The sequence below is a fragment of the Lampris incognitus genome, chromosome 20, assembly GCF_029633865.1.
Source record: "Lampris incognitus isolate fLamInc1 chromosome 20, fLamInc1.hap2, whole genome shotgun sequence".
Lineage (NCBI taxonomy): Eukaryota > Metazoa > Chordata > Actinopteri > Lampriformes > Lampridae > Lampris > Lampris incognitus.
In genome coordinates this window covers 24725578-24739368 of record NC_079230.1, presented here as the reverse complement: position 1 = coordinate 24739368, position 13791 = coordinate 24725578, and the positions used below count along the sequence as shown (strand labels likewise).

General features: G+C 46.7%; 1 protein-coding gene across 1 annotated transcript in view; it reads left to right on the top strand.

Annotated features, from left to right (window-relative positions):
* Positions 1-13467, top strand: part of LOC130130825 (calpain-5-like) — a 22623-nt gene extending 9156 nt beyond the window's left edge. Inside the window, exons 4-12 of the mRNA XM_056300662.1 lie at positions 1205-1397; positions 2270-2463; positions 6375-6452; positions 7006-7471; positions 8394-8519; positions 9845-10041; positions 11608-11729; positions 12886-13022; positions 13291-13467. Coding sequence (XP_056156637.1) covers positions 1205-1397; positions 2270-2463; positions 6375-6452; positions 7006-7471; positions 8394-8519; positions 9845-10041; positions 11608-11729; positions 12886-13022; positions 13291-13467 — 1690 coding nt within the window. The remainder of the gene's footprint in view (positions 1-1204; positions 1398-2269; positions 2464-6374; positions 6453-7005; positions 7472-8393; positions 8520-9844; positions 10042-11607; positions 11730-12885; positions 13023-13290) is intronic.
* The last annotated feature ends 324 nt before the right edge of the window (positions 13468-13791 follow it).

Below are 13791 nucleotides of genomic sequence, written 5' to 3'. Positions count from 1 at the left end.
GGATCGAACCAGCGACCTTCCAATTACTAGACGACCCGCTCTACCTCCTGAGCTAAACAGAAGTCCTAACCGTGTATTTCCTTCAGCCGTGCACTAAAACCAGTTGATTTCACTACCAAGACTGGGGTTGCTCAGAATCAGCTGGTTTAATACATGGGTGGAGCAAATAAAATCTTAGTTTCTGGACCTGGTTTTTAGACATCTGCTGCACATGAAAACTTTGAGTGTGTGTTTTTTTAACTGGGTAGTTCTGTTCTGCTTTTCTTAAATACATCCACCAGATTTGCATATAAACAGCTCTATTGAAATGCAGGTATAAAGCGGTAAAGACCGTGTAATTACTTTATATGACAAAATTAGCCACAATATGGCAGCTGGTTCACATGCTAATAACTCCCGTCTCATATTTTCCCATTAAATTACCCTATGGTTTTGTTCTATGGGTCAAATGCCGTCTCATGGTATCTGTTATATATTCTAAAGCAGTAATTTACTCAAAAGAGTAATGCTGCTAATAGAATGGCTAACTGTCAAGAGTCAGGCTTTCAACTGTTAGCATCTCATGAGCAATAGCTTCATTCCCTGCGAGTAAATTACTGTTTCAAAATTCATATGCATGTTATCAACAGATAGCATATAACTTACTGACAAAATCAGTCGGTGGATTTTCTGTCAATAACAGACTTTGTTTTTGGGCAACTTTATTGTTTTGGACTGGAAAAGTAGAGGGAAGTTTGGGACAGTGAACCATCTGGCAACTTGTGGCTACCTCAGGTTACTACAAGATCAGATTTATAAACCATCTCGCGTACCTTTCAGAGTTTGACGTCCTAAAGATGCCAGGTGGGGAGTGTAATGGAACCAGACTTGTTTCATATTGCATATGCCACCCCCTGGTGGTTGTTCTGGGTAGTTCTTCTTGTTAACCAAAGAAACAGGGAGTGCTTCACTTCCCCTTGGGATCTCGCAGACTGGACCGCTCTGTTAAAGTATTGCCCATAGACTGTATAAAATTGCCCAAAAGATTGACAAACCACTTGAAAATGACGTTTGATTTAGCACCTGAGTTTTTCTGTCAACTATTCTATCGGCTAATAAATCACAGTCCAACAAGTAGTCAGTCAAGCAATCACTGACGCAGGCTTTGACTTAAATAATCCACCAATCAAGTCTCGTCTCGTCTTTTCATCCACCTCATCCTCAGGCTGAACGGCTGCTATGAAGCCCTGGAGGGAGGCAACACAGCGGAGGCCTTGATCGACTTCACTGGCGGGGTGTCAGAGAATATCAGCCTGAACCCCGAGGCCCTCAGCCAGCAGAGCAACCAGAGGAGGGCCCTTTTCCAGACACTCGCCAGGGCCCATGAACGCAAAGCCCTCATCACCTGCTCCATACGGGTAGAGCGTAGTCTCCTGAAAAGACTCCCACTACGCTTCATTTTTGCTTTTTGTTGACTGACTCACTGACATCCTTCAAGAAAGGCCTAAAAGGGCATCTGGGTAGCGTAGCGGTCTACTCCGTTGCCTACCAACACGGGGATCACCGGTTCGAATCCCTGTGTTACCTTCGGCTTGGTCAGGCGTCCCTACAGACACAATTGGCAGTGTCTGCGGGTGGGAAGCCGGATGTGGGTATGTGTCCTGGTTGCTGCACTAGTGCCGCCTCTGTTCGGTCGGGGTGCCTGTTCGCGGGGAGGGAGGGGGAACTGGGGAGAATAACATGATCCTCCCACACGCTACGTCCCTTTGGTGAAATGCCTCACTGTCAGGTGAAAAGAAGCGGCCGGTGACTCCACGTGTATCAGAGGAGGCTAGTGGTGGTCTGCAGCCCTCCCCAGATCGGCAGGGGGAGTGGAACAGCGACCAGTACGGCTCGGAAGAGTAGGGTAATTGGCCAAGTACAATTGGGGAGAAAAAGGCGGGGGGGGGGAGTAATTATTGCTGCTACTACTACTGTTTCATGTAGTACTGCTATGATAGGATCACTATGTTGTGCTCTATGATGCCAGCTCGCAACACTCTACTCCAATTGCTGACTCTCTTGTAAGGTGCTCTACATAGGTGTCCACCAAATAAGTAAATGTAGATGTAGTCTGTCGTTCTTCTTGTATCTCTGTGCTGTATTGACGTCTATTTAGTGCCTGGTTGCTGCCTAATATAATATTTGGGAGGCCAGATGAAGGTTGATGCTACTAATTTCAGTCTATTTGTGTCATTTCTAGTCTTTTGATTGGTGTTTTACTTCTTGACGTCATCTCTGTTCATCTCAGCCTATGGCCGGGGAGACGGTGGAGTCGGTCTTGGATTGTGGCCTGGTGAGGGGTCATGCGTACGGCATCACGGCTGTCAGGAAGCTGAGGCTTGGAGAAAACCCCCCGATTATGAATGGGATGTCCCGACTCCTCATGGTGCGGATGAGGAACCCCTGGGGCACCACCGACTGGACCGGGCCTTGGAGTCAGGGGTGAGTGCATTAGAGGACCACACGGGGGCCAAATTTACCTCTTGTCCCACCCAGACCCATCAAAAAGGTCCCCTGTCTTGTCCCAGTACCGCAATCCTTCGGTGTTTTTATCCTGTATTTTCTTGTGTTGGCGATTCTGACTTCTGTCCCATTTCATGTATAACTTAAAATACCTGCTGACCAGGGCATCTGGGTAGTGTGGCAGTCTAATCCGTTGCCTACCAACACAGGGATCGCCAGTTCAAATCCCCATGTTACCTCCTGCTTGATCAGGTATCCCTACAGATACAACTGGCTGTGTCTACAGGTGGGCAGCCGGATGTGGGTAAATGTCCTGGTCGCTGCACTAGTGACTCCTCTGGTCGGTCGAGGTGCTTGTTCGGGGGGGGGGGGACTGGGGGGATAGCGTGATCCTTCCACACGCTACGTCCCCCTGGTGAAACTTCTCACTGTCAGGTGAAAAGAAGTGGCTGGCGACTCCACATGTATCGGAGGAGGCATGTGGTAGTCTGCTGCCCTTCCCGGCTCAGTAGAGGGGGTGAAGCAGCAACTGGGACAGCTCAATAGAGTGGGGTAGTTGGCCAAGTGTAATCAGAGAGAAAAAGGGAGAAAAAAATCCACAAAAAAAAAAAATTGTTCCGCACCATTCACAAACCACAAACTTGTCCCTAACTCTTTTATGATCACTTTTTCCAAGTTGGAAAGGACCTCGCTTTTCCTGTTAAGAGGCTCAGGGTTGATGCCACAGCCTTTACTCCAGACTCTGTCCATTTAAATTTGCAGTTTGAAAGAAAGAAAGCCACATTATTTTGTCATTGTACAGGTTACAATGAATTTGTTTTCTGCATTTAACCCATCCTATTGTACAGGAGCAGCTGCAGCGCCCGGAGACCAACTCCAGTTCTTCTTTCCACTGCCTTGCTCAGGGGCACAGACAGGAGTATTAACCCTAACATGTATTTCTTTTTGATGGTGGGAGGAAACACGGAAAGGACCTGGGATGGCCGGGGGTTCAAACCCAGGACCTTCTTGCTGTGGGGCAACAGTGCTAACCACCGGGCTGCCGGGCCGCCCATAAAAGCGGCGAAACATTAGTCTTTGCACCCAAAATATGGTTTAAATCGTGTGCTACAGCGCCCCTTTGGGCTTTTTTTAACCCATTGTTTTGGTCTCATGTCGACGTGTCCTTCTCTGGGAGCACCGGGCCTGGACTGAAGCAAGAAACACTGTTGAGAATTCTGCACCTTCATTCAATTTCTTTTATTCTGTCATTATCAGGGTGCCACATTAAAACACATTCAAAATCTGCTGTTAAGCTATCAAACATCACTAGTGCTGCCACAGACAGGGGAGAGAGAGAGAGAGAGAGAAGGAGAGAGAGAGAGAGACTTTTGTGCCAAACTGTCAATCACAACCCAAAGGATGTTGACCTAAACAACATAGGCCTGTTTTTCCATGTTTCAGTTTTTTTTTTTCATTATTAATCTATTTGTTGTATTATTTCAAATAGTATAAAATAATAATGTAATACACTGGTATAATTTCAAGTGGTGCAATAAGAATTTTAAATAGTTTTTGATGATAACTTCTAGTATTTCCAAGTGTGTTGTGATAGCCTACACAGTTTTCCTTTTACTCTGTCGCTCCTGTTTACCTCATGTTCCTGTAAACTCTCTCTCCATCCTCTCCCACTCCTGCACGTAGCTCAGATTTGCAGCCCTGACAAAACAGACACTCATTCAATCCCTCAAACGCTGATAATGTTGGGGGGGGGGGGCGCGTTGCAGATGTTCTGGGAAATATATTTCCGCTGACAGTTTTCAATGCCGGTCTTTGTAGAGCGTTTTACTGCGTCGCTGCAATCTCCCTGACATTTGCAGGCTTTGCTGACATTTTACAATGCATCAGAAAGTTTTCGGGTTTTTTTTTTACTACTGGCGGGGTCATTGTTCTGCACACAGGGACATCTGTGAATCACATTGTGAAAAGGTGAAAACGGCCAAAATGGAGCTGTGAGTTTGTTTCAGCTACACAAGCACTACGGATATCTTTAATGTCCGTCTTTGTCAGGCCACAGGAAAATCTCAAGGAAACAACTTGTCTGTGTTATGGCAGCTCAAAACGGGCCCGTTCCACGTTTTGCAAAAAAAGAGCATTACCCATCTATCATACATACATGGGCACTTGTCTTGCTCTGGTTTTACTTTTTACTTCGAGATGACAGAAGCATAGAAAGAGCTTTTTGTCTCCACCACTGCCCTGTGGATGATGCCTTTATACTGTATCAGAACCGGCGCAGACCTAGAGAACAGTCATTCATCCAAATAAAACCAGCCAACACCAAAATACAAGCTTAAAGGGATAGTAGATGTAAAATAAATGCATGCATGGGTTGGCTGCTTGCAATATTGAGAGCCTGTAAGAAAAGTTTCGGGCGTGTTTTAGCTTTTATGAGAAAACAGCGAGTGTTTTTATATGTCTGCTGTAATGCCACAAGCCATCCGCGGGGTTTCTCTGAGACGGTGCAGTTATGTCAATGGCGGCTCCAATGAAACTGTCAATTCTGCTTAAACAGGGGACTATTGGAGACGGATATCTTAGCTGCAATATCGGATATCTTAGACGGATGGTGTCGGACTCCAGCAAGGTTGTCCCTTGTCTCCGATTCTGTTTGTGATATTCATGGACAGGATCTCAAGGCACAGCCAAGGTGAGGAGTTTGTCCATTTTTGGGAACCTCAGGATTACATCTCTGCTCCTCGCAGATGATGTGGTTTTGTTGGCTTCATCAGAACGTGACCTCCAGCGTGCACTGGGGCGGTTTGCAGCTGAGTGTGAATGGCCGGGATGAGAGTCAGCACCTCCAAGTCTGAGGCCATGGTTCTCTACCAGAAAATGGTGGATTGCTCCCTCCGGGTTGGGGATGAGTTGTTGCCTCAAATGAAGAAGTTCAAGTATCACAGGGTCTTGTTCACGAGTGAGGATAGGATGGAGTAAGAGATTGACAGGCGGATTGGTGCAGCATCAGCAGTAATGCAAGACATTGTACCGGACCGTTGTGGTGAAGAAGGAGCTGAGCCAGAAGGCAAAGCTCTCAATTTACCAGTCAATCTTCATTCCAACCCTCACCTATGGTCATGAGCTCTGGGTAGTGGCCGAAAGGGTGAGATCGTGAATACAAGTGGCTGAAATGAGTTTCCTCCGTAGGGTGTCTGGGCTCAGCCTTAGAGATAGGGTGAGGAGCGCGTACATCAGTAGGGAGCTCGGAGTAGAGCCGCTGATCCTTCGCATCGAAAGGAGCCAGTTGAGGTGGTTCGGGCATCTGATTAGGATGCCTCCTGGGCGCCTTCCTTAGGAGGTTTTCCAGGCATGTCCAACTGGGAGGAGACCCCGGGGTAGACCCAGAACTCGCTGGAGGGACTACATGTCCATTCTGGCCTGGGAACGCCTTGGGATCCCCCAGGAGGAGCTGGAGGGCGTTGCTGGGGAGAGGGATGTCTGGAGTGCCATACTTAGCTTGCTGCCACCACGACCCGACCCCGGAGAAGCAGCTGATGATGAGATGACATGAGATATCTTAGTTGCATGAGCAGCTCTTTAGTTAATGACTCATTAACATGAATCATTAACTTACATCAATGTTGATCTTTTAACTGTGTTCACTTATGTTAAGCCCTGAGTGTTTCCTATGCTTTCGTGTTAGATGCGATTTAATCTAGATAGTAACCCAAAACTCAAAATTTCACCGAGAATACAATTTATTTCCCTTGCTCTACTTATTTGTACGCCATTTCAGCCGGGGGTTAACATTAGATGAGGGTTAAGGGTAGGTTAACGTTAAAGTTAGGGTTAAGGGGGTAAGCGAGGACTCTCTGTATTCTGACTTCGTTTTTGTCGCACGCCCCCTGCAGGTCCCTGCAGTGGCAGCAGCTGAGCCGTGCAGAGAGGGAGAAAATGGGCCTCATGGTCCGAGACGTTGGAGAGTTCTGGTACATATTTACCATTGTTTCTCTTCATGCTGCTGCTGTGAAACTATAACAAACGACTGTCTGCCATGTAATCTGATATTCGTTTCCACATTCGTGTTTGTATAATTGCACATGCTATACTTATCTCATGCTTTAGACAACAGGTGTAGATTTTAAGTGGGAGTTGGGGTTGGCTAAAATGTCCCCACCACTATGTAGACAGATGGATGGGCAGACAGACAGACAGACAGACAGATAGACAGATAGACAGATAGATAGATAGATAGATAGATAGATAGATAGATAGATAGATAGATAGATAGATAGATAGATAGATAGATAGAATTTTTGTTGTAAGCTTTTAAGTTAATAGTGTGTTTGCACAGTCTGGCTTATAAATGTTTTGTATAGTTAATGTTAATTGTATATACCCCCCCCATAATGGAAATCATCACATGGATTTGACTTATGTGTATACTTCCACACCTGATCCATAAACCCAGTTGCTCATTATCTGATTTGTGTGTGTGTATGTGTGTGTGTTCGCAAACTCTCCTACCTTCCCCGCCGTCAGGATGGAGTTTGACGATTTCTGCCGCTACTTCACGGACGTGGTGGTGTGCCGGCTGGCGGAGACGGCCCTGCGGTGGCCCGGATCTTCCTGGAGGGAGGCGCGCTGCTTCGGGGAGTGGGCCCCCGCTCCTGCCAACCCCAAAGACTCCCCCTCCGCCGTCCTCCACGCCAGCCTCATGCCCAGCGGCAGGAGGAGCGCCACCAAGCCCAGAGCCAACCAGCAGAGAGGGGACCGGAAGGAGGCACGTCTCGGGGAGAAGCGGCGAGGAGGAGATGCAGGAGGCGGTGGGAGGAGGAGGAGGAGAAACAAGGCTGTTGCATCCAAAGACGGCCCCACGAGAGGACCAGAGGAGGAGAATGGAAAGGAGGACAGGAAGGTGGAAGGAGGATGGGAGGCGCAGAGGGATAAGAGGAGTCGATGTGGAGGGTGCATTAACCACAGGGACACTTTCCTACATAACCCACAGGTTAGCAGGCACTGCTAACCCTCCTGATCGCCGTTAAATGGAGGGCTGGGGACCGCCGGGTACTTCCTGATTTGATATTACCTGATTCGATACGTATTTCGATTGTTCAAATGTGACAATACTATAAATATTGCAATTCAGTGTTATGATTTTTTGAGCGGTCTATTCCATTGCCTATCAACACGGGGATCGCCAGTTCGAATCCCCGTGTTGCCTCTGGCTCGATTGGGCATCCCGACAAACACAATTGAGGCTGTGTCTGCGGGTGGAAAGCCGGGTGTGGGTATGTGTCCTGGTCGCTGCACTAGCGCCTCCTCTGGTCGGTCGGGGCGCCTGTTCGGAAGGAGGGGGAATTGGGGGGGGGGGGTAGCGTGATCCTCCCACGCGCTTCGTTCCCCTGGCAAAACGCCTCACTGTCAGGTGAAAAGAAGCGGCTGGCGACTCCACATGTATCGGAGGAGGCTCGTGGTAGTCTGCAGCCCTCCCCGGGTCAGCAGAGGGGGTGGAGCTGCGGGTGTGGAGCGGCTTGGAGAGTGGGGTAATTGGCTAAGCGCAATCAGGGAGAAAAAAGGGGGGGGGAATCCAAACAAAAAAGAAATAATCCAAAGAAAGTCACCAACGTAGAAGTGACCACTTCACACCTTCACACCCTCTGGTCACTGTGAGGCAGCGCTGTGATTCAGGGGAAATGCTGCAATACTAGAATCATCACGGCGAATATTGCAGTTGTGTACTGAATGGGGTTTTAACCCCGTCCACACGTAAAGCCCTGCAGGTGATTTAGTGTCGTCACTGAGAACAACAAAATACTGAAACACACACGGCCAGCACACCACCGAGCCCCACCCACTGCTACACGGTTTCTACACAAACCCGAGTGAATGCCTGTTCTGTATCACTTCTGTTTCTTCGCTCCTCTCAGTTCATGTTTGAGGTGGCTGGGAAGGAGGAGGAGGAGGTGCTCATTTGTCTGCAGCAGGAGGACCGCAGGATAAAGAGGAAAGACGGAGGAGGAGAGAACCTGCCCATCGGCTTTGAGGTGCTGAAGGTGAGACATTCGTGCGTGTGTGTGTGTGTGTGTGTGTGTGTGTGTGTGTGTGTGTGTGTGTGTGTGTGTGTGTGTGTGTGTGCGCGCGTGTGTGAGAAAGACAGACAGATAGCTAGATCACGTGTGAGACAGACACACACACAGACAGATAGAAAGATAGTGTGTGTGTGTGTGTGTGTGTGTGTGTGTGTGTGTGTGAGTGACAGACGGACAGACAGATAGATCGTGTGTGTGAGACAGACACACAGAGACAGATGAAGATAGTGTGTGTGTGTGTGTGTGTGTGTGTGTGTGTGTGTGTGTGTGTGTGTGTGTGTGTGTGTGTGAGACAGACAGACAGACAGTGTGTGTGTGTGTGTGTGAGAGAGAGAGAGAGACAGACAGACAGATAGCTAATGTGTGAGTGTATGTGTGGGTGTGAGAGAGAGAGACAGACAGACAGACAGACAGACAGACACAGACAGACATATAGACAGATTGTGTGTGTGTGAGAGAGACAGACAGACAGACAGACAGTTAGACAGACAGAGACAGATTGTGTGTGTGTGTGTGTGTGTGTGTGTGTGTGTGTGTGTGTGTGTGTGTGTGTGTGTGTGTGTGTGAGACAGACAAGACAGACAGATAGCTAGTGTGTGAGTGTGGGTGTGTGACAGACAGACAGACAGACAGACAGACAGACAGACAGACAGACAGAGACAGATAAAGATATTGTGTGTGTCTGTGTGTGTGTGTGTCTGTGTGTGTGTGTGAGACAGACAGACAGTGTGTGTGTGTGTGTGAGAGAGAGAGAGACAGACAGACAGACAGACAGATAGCTAGTGTGTGTGCGTGGGTGTGAGAGAGACAGACAGACAGACAGACAGACACAGACAGACACAGACAGACAGACAGATTGTGTGAGTGTGTGTGTGTGTGTATGTGAGACAGACAGAAAGACAGACAGTGTGTGTGAGAGAGACAGACAGATAGCTAGTGTGTGAGTGTGGGTGTGTGAGAGAGAGAGAGAGAGACAGACAGACAGACAGAGACAGATTGTGTGTGTGTGTGTGTGTGTGTGTGTGTGTGTGTGTGTGTGTGTGTGTGTGTGTGTGTGTGTGTGTGTGTGTGTGTGTGTGTGTGTGTATGTGTGTGTGTGTGTGTGTGTGTGTGTGTGTGTGTGTGGACTGGTGCTAAGTAGGGTGTTCAGTCAGACAGGTGTGTTGAATCCATCTTGTCAATTAACAATTGATTTCATACATTTTGGACACATGCTAAAAGACGGCCTCTGCTAACCAACCGTCCCGTTACGGTGGTCTACGATGTCCTCCATGTGTCTTGGGTGCCAGGTGGAGGTGAACCGCTGCAGCCGCGTGCAGTGTGTGGTGGAGCAGGCGGCCAGTTCGGTCTACATGGACTCCCGCAGCGTGACCCTGAGGTGGACCCTGGCCCCGGGCCGCTACACCGTACTGCCCACCACCTTCCTGCCGGGGGTCGCCGGACGCTTCCTCTTACGCCTCTTCTCCCATTCCCACATCCAGCTCAGGTCTGGGGAACAAAAACAGTGTGTGTTTGTTTGTATGTGTAGAGAGACAGACTGCGCGGCCACGGATTCATTAAAGTTGTTTCGAGAGGTTTGGGATTGTGGTCGGGTTTTTGCGCCCCCTTGTGGACAAACACAGTCGACTTCATTTCGCATAAGCATCGCCTCTCGTCTCAAAGCTCTCCATTCGCCGTCTGGTAGCTGGTGTATTTGTGTTGAAGAGAAGAGTCAGTGATGTAGTGGTGTTTTGGAAAAACAGCTGTTTGTGAGATATACAGACATGAGGGGAGGAGTCTCGCGCTGTCGTGGTGTATTCTGAGTGGCATAAGTCGGCATGTCAGATTTTGCGGGCAATCCGACCCGGGGAGGAGCATTATGAGTCATTATATAGCAACATGATACAGCCATCTTCTCACTGATGGCCTCATTTGATTACAGAGGGTACTACTACTACTACTGCTACTACTACTACTACTACTACTACTGCTATCACTACTACTGCTACTTTCGGCTGCTCCCGTTAGGGGGCGCCACAGCGGATCATCCGTTTCCATCTCTTCCTGTCCTCTGCATCTTCCTCTGTCACACCAGCCACCTGCATGTCCTCCCTCACCACATCCATAAACCTCCTCTTTGGCCTTCCTCTTCTCCTCTTCCCTGGCAGCTCCATATTCAGCGTCCTTCTCCCAATATACCCAGCATCTCTCCTCCACACATGTCCAAGCCATCTCAATCTTGCCTCTCTTGCTTTGTCTCCAAACCGTCCAACCTGAGCTTTCCCTCTAATATACTCTTTCCTAATTTGATTACTAATTATTAATTATGATTATTATACATTTTCATATATTATTATAATTATAATTATCCATCCATCCATTCATTACCCGAACCGCTTATCCTGCTCTCAGGGTCGCAAGGATGCTGGAGCCTATCCCAGCAGTCATAATTATTCTATTATTATCATTATCTTATTATATATCATTATTATTATTATTATACATATTACATAATATTATATGATATTATATAGTCATATATTATCATTACTATCATTAATTTGATTATTTGATTAATTTGATTACAGTGACTGCAAAATCAAATATAGGCTGAAAAGTAATGAGAACAACTCGTCATAGCAGCTTTACGCAATGTCCATGTGTTCATGCGAGCGTGTCTGTGTGTGTTTGTGAGCCTGATTTGCAAAAAAAATATTACCGTATGAATAAAATCAAGACATCTATGCTCTCAATGCTCTAAACTGGAAGATTTTTTTTTAGACCCCATCTAATCTCAGCATGTCTGTTGTCACGACCCTTTGTGTGTGTAAACGTGTATACTGGGCATATTCTGCAAGGCCTAGTCCACTTTCTCATACTCTTCATACTTTGCTTTTATTGATGGACTGCTATGCAGGTTATGTGACTTTTTCACTCAAAAACTCAGTTTAATCATTTGCACTTTCCTTCATTCAATCTCCTGGCCAATCCTTCCTTCTTCCCATCCTCCCTACCTTTTTCTCTTTCTTACTTCCTTACACACCAACACACCAACACACACACACACCCCTAGGGAGTTGAGCGAGGACTTGCCGTCTCCTTCGGTGTTGCAGCAGTGTTGTCTTCCTCAGCCCAGTGTGGTGACTACTGTCCACCTCTGCAGGGCATCAGGACTCAGCCCTCCCAAACACACAGGTTGGTCAGCACAACACCTGCATTGTGATATATTAGTATACATTAGGATATATTAGTATACATTAGGGTACATTAGTATACATTGTGATATATTAGTATACATTGTGATATATTAGCATACATTAGGATATATTAGTATACATTATGAAAAATTAATATACATTAGGATATATTAGTATACATTAGGATATATTCATATGCATTGTGATATACATTAGGATATGTTAGTATACATTGGGATATATTAGTGTACATTAGGATATATTAGCATACATTAGGATATATTAGTGTACATTGTGATATATTAGTATACATTGTGATATACATTAGGATATATTAGTATACATAAGAGAGTGGGTACATGAGTAGCTAGGTGAGGAAAAACGAAAAAACTAGCATTGTACACACATGTGAACCACCACCAAACCCACATATATTTAGGCCGTTGGTATGGCACATCAAAAACACCTTTTTTGAATGTCTGATTGGAGCTAGTGTGTTGGTATACTCTGCTAACACAACCCTCCTTTAGTAGTAGAAATAACTGAAATATATTTTGTGAGCAGTTAAAAACTAACTCACTTAAAACACTCAAGGAAGACATGAGTGTAATTTCCTATACAAGTGATGCAATTTCAGCAATTGTATACCTCTCTCTCTATATGTCTCTCTCACTCTCTCTCTCTATGTCTCCCTCTCTCTCTCTATATATATATATATGTCTCTCTCACTCTCTCTCTCTGTCTCTCTCTATATATATGTCTCTCTCACTCTCTCTCTCTATATGTCTCTCTCTATATATGTCTCTCTCTCTATATGTCTCTCTATATGTCTCTCTCTCTATCTCTCTCTATATATGTCTCTCTCACTCTCTGTCTCTGTCTCTCTCTCTCTCTCTCTCTCTCTGTCTCTCTCTATCTCTCTATATGTCTCTCTCTCTCTATCTCGCTCTCTCTATATGTCTCTCTCTCTCTATCTCGCTCTCTCTATATGTCTCTCTCTCTATCTCGCTCTCTCTATATGTCTCTCTCTCTCTGTCTCTCTATATGTCTCTCTCCCTCTATCTCTCTCTATATATATCTCTCTCTCTCTCTCTCTCTCTCTCTCTCGCTCTCTCTGTCGTGTCGTGCTGTCGTTTGCTTGGTGCGCTCCACAGCCCCTGACGTGTACGCCGTGGTGCGTTGTGAGGGCACCGCCGTAAGGACGCGGGTGTTTCAGCAGAACGGGAACCCCGAGTTCAACCTCCGAGCCGTCTTCTACAGGAGATACCCCAACACGCACGTCTCTATCGAGGTTTGGCCCGTGCACGGAGAACTGGGCAAACACACGCACGCAAAGTAAAAAAAAAATCTCCCGCTCACTTACTCACGCACACGCACACACACGCACACACACGCACACACACTCTGCGCAGACGGAAAGGAGCCACCCGATTAAAGTTGCCTTCTTAATGTAAATCGATATGCACACATCCACACGTGTTAAGTTATGATCACTTTCGTTTGATTTTGGTGTGTGTGTGTGTGTGTGTGTGTGCGTGCGTGCGTGCGTGTGCGTGTAGATATGGAGCAGAGGCCTGCTATGGGATTCTCTTCTGGGCGTGGCTCGGCTCCATACAGCGGACTCTGAAAGGGGGCGGAGCCATGTGGTGGAACTACGGGTCGGCCAATCGCGTTCAGGATCACGAGGTTCCGTCTACGTAGAGACCTCCTCCAGCACACGCTTGACAGATTTATGATTGATTGACAGCTGCTTCCGAAGGTTGGGCGCAATGGCGTTGAACCGGGCAGTGACGGCCCACACAAAGGAACAAACGCTTCACTGTTGGATTGCAAAATTAATTGCTACGTGTTTTTTATTTACAAAATTATTACTATTGACTCTATTTTTTTTGTAATTCTGTTATGAAAATCTCCGTGCTTCTCCCTGCTGCTGTTATCTGCTGGTCAGACATGGACGTCTATCATGACTTTGTGTTTATCAAAGAACAAAAAAATTAAAAAGAATCTGCCGCCAAGGATTTATACACTTTTGTACATTATTATTATAGTTATTTATGTTG